This window comes from Bos grunniens, chromosome 3 (genome assembly GCF_055505025.1).
Source record: "Bos grunniens cultivar Pamir isolate PY7600 chromosome 3, Bosgru_T2T1.0, whole genome shotgun sequence".
Taxonomy (NCBI): domain Eukaryota; kingdom Metazoa; phylum Chordata; class Mammalia; order Artiodactyla; family Bovidae; genus Bos; species Bos grunniens.
In genome coordinates, this window is record NC_141167.1 from 86472320 (window position 1) to 86478319 (window position 6000).

Sequence of the window (6000 nt, forward strand, 5' to 3'; positions counted from 1 at the left end):
TAAAGAAACCTGAACACCGAAGAATTGATGCTTTGAATGGTAGTGTTGGAGAAGACTCTTGAAGAGTCCCTTAGACTGCAAGGAGATCCAACCAGTCCGACCTAAAGGAAATCAGTCCTGAATATTCATTGGAAGGACTGATGCTGAAGCAGAAACTCCAATACTTTGGCCACCTGATGCAAAGAACTGACTCATCAGAAAAGACCCTGATGTGGGGAAAGACTGAAGGCAGGAGGAGAAAGCCAACAGAGGATGAGATGGATGGATGGCATCACCAACTTGATGGACATGAGTTTGAGTAAGCTCCAGGAGTTGGTGATGGACAGGGAAGCCTGGCATGCTGCAGTCTATGGGGTCACAAAGAGTCAGACACAACTGAGTGAACTGAACTGATTTAATACCACTGAACTGTAAACTTAAAAGTGGTTTAAGATGCTAAATTTTATAATACATGAATTTTTATCACAATTTCAAAAATTGGAAAAAAACAATATCACTTCCTAATAGAGATTGGTACTATCCCTAAAGACTTACTAAGAAATTCAAGGATGGTGGTCCCCACCACTTAATTCACTAGTATAAGCCCTACAAAAGCTAGGTAGGAGGAGGATGACAGTGGACGACTTCAAACTCAACCAAGTAGCAGACAAGTCAACTGCAGCTCTAGATCCAGATGTGGTATTTAGTAGAGCAGATTAACACAGCCTCAAGGACATAGCATACGGCCATTGATCTGACGAATGTACTGTTTTCCATTTACCAAGAAAGATAACCAGAAGCAGTTGACATTCACATCAGATGGGCAATAAATACATTTAAGTCTCCCACCTTCTGTCATAAAGGGATCTGGTCCAACTACACATTCATAGAACTTCATGCTGGTCCTCTATATTGATGAAAACATGTTAAATGGACTTGGTAAACAATAAGTAGCAATATGTTGGAAGCCTTGGTAAGATATCAGAGAAGGCAACGGCAATCCACTCCAGTACTCTTGCCTGGAAAATCCCAGGGACAGCAGAGCCTGGTGGGCTGCCATCTACGGGGTCACACAGAATTGGACACGACTGAAGCGACTTAGCAGCAGCAGCAGTTGGTAAAAAATATGCCTCCAGAGAATGAGAAATAATAAAGTCAATAAAGATTCAGGGGTCTACCACACCAATTAAGTATTTCCAAAACCAGTGGTCTGGGGTATGTCAGGATATGTCCCACCACCACCACCAAAATAAAGGGGAAATGACTGAATCTCATACCTCCCTAAGAAGGAAACCAGCATCTGAGGCTTCTGAGTTCTGGAGGTAATGTATTTCAAAATTGAGAAAACTGCTCTGACTCACTTTTGAGAACTAGGAAAGGCTAACAGCATTCTATGGGGACCATGATGGGCAAGAGCTCTTCAACATGTCCTAGCTATAGAGTAAGTGGCCCTGCCTCTTGGGTCACCTGACCAGCAGACTCTATGGTATTGAAAGTATCAGAAGTATGAAAAGATATTATGAGAAGTTTATAGTGTGCCCCCAAAGGAGAGTCTGCCGGAGAAAACTGCAACAGTTCCTGACATGCTACGGGACCCTGATAGAAACACAGTCCTTAAATATGGGACTTTAAATGATTACCCAGGGCTTCCCTGGTGGCTCGGTGATGAAGAATTTGCCTGCCAATGCAGGAGACATGGGTTTGATCCCTGGACCAGGAAGGAGGAGCCCACATGCCACAGAGCAACTAAGTCCAGGCACCACAACTATTCAGCCTGTGCTCTAGAGCCCAGGAACTGCAACTACCAGAGCCCAGGGCCCTAGAGCCCGTGCTCTGCAACAAGAGAAGCCACTGCAACGAGAAGCCTGCGCACCACAACTAGAGCATAGCCCCACTCGCTGCAACTAGAGAAAAGCCCACGCAGCAGTGAAGACCTAGCACAGCCAAAATAAACATAAACATAAAAAAAAGATGTTAAAAAATAATAACAAAATTAAATTAAAATGAACACACAGCCATGGTTGACTATCAGAAGTTGGATTCTATCAGACTCACCAAGTCATAAGTTTTGGTGAGTCCAGGAGCAATCTCCATAATGGAAGAGAACATCTGAGATCAAGCACAAGCAGAACCAGAGTGCAAACAAAACAAAGAATGGTTCAGATCTCCAAGCTTCACCACTGTTATACCATCACCTCTCCTTAAACTCATTCCTATAAATACATGGAAGTTCATTACTACCAGCCAACAAAGGTGGAAAAAGGATGAGCTTGGTCCTTGGATGGGTTTCAGTGTATGTGAATGCAAATCGAAAATGGCTTGATGTGCATTATAATACCATTCAAGAACAGTCCAGAAAGACAGCAATAAGGGGAAAGAGAGAAGAATGTCAAGTTGTGTACCTGATCATTCACTTTATGTAGAAAGAGAAGTGGACAGAAATAACAATGTATAGAGACTTGTGGACAGTGATGAGTAGCTTGTTTGGATGATCAGTAGCCTGGCAAGAAAAAGATTAAAAGATCAGAGACACAGAGGTCTGGGGAATATGCATGAGGATGGATCTATGGGAGTGAAAACAAAGTAAAAATATTTTCATTTTGTACAGTTGCTACTGTGGAAGAGGTATAAAATAACCAAGCAGATACAGTGACCCAGCCAGCTGAAGTCAGCCAGACTCTCATCAGCTGACATACGAACAGCAGTGCTGACACAGTAGACGCAGGGATGGAACAGCCATGGTGGTGGAGATAGACGCCATCCATAGAGGCACGGATGCATAGGACTTCCCTGGTGGCTCAGACGGTAAAACGTCTGCCTACAATGTGGGAGGCCTGCATTCGATCCCTGGGTTGGGAAGATCCTCTGGAGAAGGAAATGGCACCCCACTCCAGTACTCTTGCCTGGAAAATCCCTTGGACAGAGGAGGTTGGTAGGCTACAGTCCATGGGGTTGCAAAGAGTCAGACACGACTGAGGGACTAAACTTTTTTTCTTTCTTTTCTTTCATGGATGCATATCCATCAGTATGGGTTCCACTTTCCAAGCCTAGTATCGCTACTGATGCTTCCAAATGCCCAACCTACTGCCATCAGAGACCAAAGCACAGACATAACATCATCCTTTCAGGGAACCTACCAGCCACTGAGCAGCAAGTCCATTACCCTGAAGCTATTCTACCCTGAAAGGTACAGTGTTTCATCTTCACAGGAATTGACACACTCTAAGCATGCGTTTGCCTTACTTGCCTGCAAAGCCTCAGCTGGCAGGACAATCCAACAGTCAAGGGTGTTTGATTTCACAACATGTGTATATAGAGTATACTGCATTGGACCAAATGTCCTATTATACTCCAAAGGGGCCATATAATGATAACAGGACCCATCAGGCCTATCACATAAAGCACTAACCAGAAGCTGCTGGCCTGCTGTACAGACAGAACAAGCAAGTGGTGTTCTTCCAAGTGAGGGCTTAAAGGTAATACCTTTCATGAGTGGCATACCATTTTCAAAGACACAGGGTACATACCAAAGCAGTATTCATGTTAATGTTCCTATATTCCTACCACTCCTCTCTGATTCATACCTCTCTCTAAGGTTTATTCTCTGATATCCCTTCTCAGGTAAGCAGAAGCCTAACACACTTGACAGACTGAGGTACAGGGTCCTAGAATTCTGGCTTACCGGAGACTGTCCTAAGAGACAGGATCCAGGGACAAAAGAAAAATAAAGTCAAGGAGATGGCTTCTTGGCATCAATCTGAAAAGACTAAGCAGAGTGGGAGGATATAGGATTCAGATGAGATAATCAAACCAGAGCAATACATTTTTGGAGTATAGAACTCAAGGAACTTCTGAGCCATGGGAACCATTTGGAACTCTAATACATACACACACACACACACACACACACACACACATATCTCACTGGTAGAGAGCTGAACAAATAGGTTAATATCAGAAGACTATTTTGCACTGGAAATAAAATGATTGTTTTCTCTTGGTATTCTGAAACTTCCACCTAAACTGTTTTTAAATAATCAAGTCAAGATTTATCTAGAGAAGAAAGGCATCCGTAATTTAGGCAAGGTACTAAAACAATCAGCTGAAGTATAATCCCATGGATCAAGGTCTGACTCCCCCTCGGTCTTTGGTATGGGATTGCAGCTCTGGGAACCCCAGTGTGCTTGTCATTAGAAGAAAACTCTGAAAGCATGAATCGTGGGCAGTAAATGACTACAGAAAAGATAATGTCTTTGACTCCTGCATTCGCAAAGGCTAATGAAGCCTGTGAAATTCTGTGCCAGTTCAGTAAATGGTGAATGAGTCACCAGAAACCCACTTAGCATCTTCCAAAAACCCCAAGAGAAGGCTCTGGTGTTTGTTCAAAGTGATCACTTTAAGAAGATGGAGAAGGTGTTTTTCTTGGGCTGCCTTCTCCCTCCTGAGAGGCTCAGGAAAATTATGCCCACCCAGGACCCTTGGGAGCCTCTCTGGAAAGGGCAAGTCTGGATTTGAGACAGGCTAGGGCCTGGGACCCTTTGCAGAAGTGCTTGCATTTTCCTGGACAAACATCTCCTGGAGCAACAAAATACAAAAAAAAAAAACTATAAGGGATTAAAAATAACTAAGTGGATGCACACTGGGACAAATTATGGACAAAGTACAAAAAGATGAAAAACCCAACCGCCACTTCTGAAGAGCCTAGAGCAAAACCAGAGATACTGCACAGGCCCCCCTGCCAATGGGGTGGGCAAACCACCTAAGCCACCCCTCCTGCCTGATGCCTGAACATATTCCTACCCTAACCCCATAGCAGGAATCAGCTTGCTCCCTTCTCTGGGAGCGAGTAAGGAAAACTGTTACTTGTTTTCACTATCCCCTGTTGCAGCAGTGGCCCCAATAAAGCCTTGCCTGAATTTCCTGACTGACCTCTTACTAATTTTTATTGATTAGGGAAACCCAAGAATCCTGGTCCAGTAACATCTTTACCTTCTGCCCAGCACCTCTCCGGACAGGCGGGGCCACTCACCTTCTCCCGGGCAAAAGAGGGGTTCCAGTTTTTCAGGCCCTCTTGGAGCTCCAAGATGTCCACCACCCCGTCCCCGTTGTGGTCCAGGTCTTGGAAAAGGTTCTTGTAGTGTAAGTAGTCTTCCTCGTCGGTGTGGCAGCTCGCCGCGGGCAGCACGAAGACCCGCAGCCAGCGCAGCATGGTCCGGCCGGCGCTGCCCCGCGACGGCGGGGACCGCAGGCCGCCTCTCCTCCTGGCCCCAGGGAGGGCGTCCCGCCGGCAGCCACGCCACCTGCCGCTTCCTAGACGCCGCAGCTGCTCAGGGTCCGCGCGGTCAGCCGGGCTGCCGCAACCGCCCGACTCAAGCCGCCACGGTTCTCAGCCGCCTGAGGCGAGAGGGTCCGCGCCAGTGGCTCTCGGGCGTCGCTTGAAGAGCCTCGTGCGGGAGGCCCTGGCCGGGACTCCGCGGGAGCGTCCGCCCTCAGAAGTTGGAAGCTGAGGCGCCAAACGCAGCGTCCGGGACCTTCCAAGCCTAAGTCGACCACGAGCTGAGGAGAGCTTGGGAGGGAGGAAGAACGCCTCCCTTTGGAGGGAGGAAGGCGTTGCTCCCCGGGGGCGGCATCTAAAGAGCGCTCCGGCGTCCAGGATCTTCCCGGCAAACTCAGTGCACCTGGGGCAGCGGGTCAGTGAGTTGCTCGACCTGCACCTCTGCTGAGAGCGCCCAGTGCCACCGCGTAGGTCATAGCTTTGCAGTCGGGACCCCGCTGACCCAGCGGAGGTAGAGCTAAAGAAGGTAGTCCTCCCCCTAGCAGCCTTCGTCTATGTCTCTCTCTTCCCCTCCCTGGGAACCTGCGGTTGTTTCCAAGAACCTGTGTCCTTTCACCTCCCACTTTTCTCCTGGATCCACTGCAGTCTCATCTCAGCTACCACCATCTATCTCACTGAACTTCCTCGTCACAGAATCCAGAGGACACGAAAATGCTTGCTTTACTTAATCCCAGTTCTGTTTAAGA

The 6000-nt window shown here is 47.2% G+C and overlaps 1 protein-coding gene across 2 annotated transcripts in view; it reads right to left on the reverse strand.

Moving 5' to 3' along the window:
* Positions 1-5326, reverse strand: part of LOC147375952 (mitochondrial adenyl nucleotide antiporter SLC25A24-like) — a 92643-nt gene extending 87317 nt beyond the window's left edge. Inside the window, exons 1-2 of one of the 2 annotated variants that reach the window (XR_015160594.1) lie at positions 5009-5147; positions 3662-3745 (exon numbers count right to left, since the gene is read on the reverse strand). Coding sequence is in view for 1 of the 2 variants with exons in the window: in XM_086391516.1 (XP_086247642.1) it covers positions 5009-5188 (180 nt within the window). In the remaining variant the exon portion in view is untranslated. Of the gene's footprint in view, positions 1-3661; positions 3746-5008 lie in introns of both variants that reach the window. The other variant, XM_086391516.1, reaches the window with a different exon arrangement.
* Between the last annotated feature and the right edge of the window lie 674 nt (positions 5327-6000).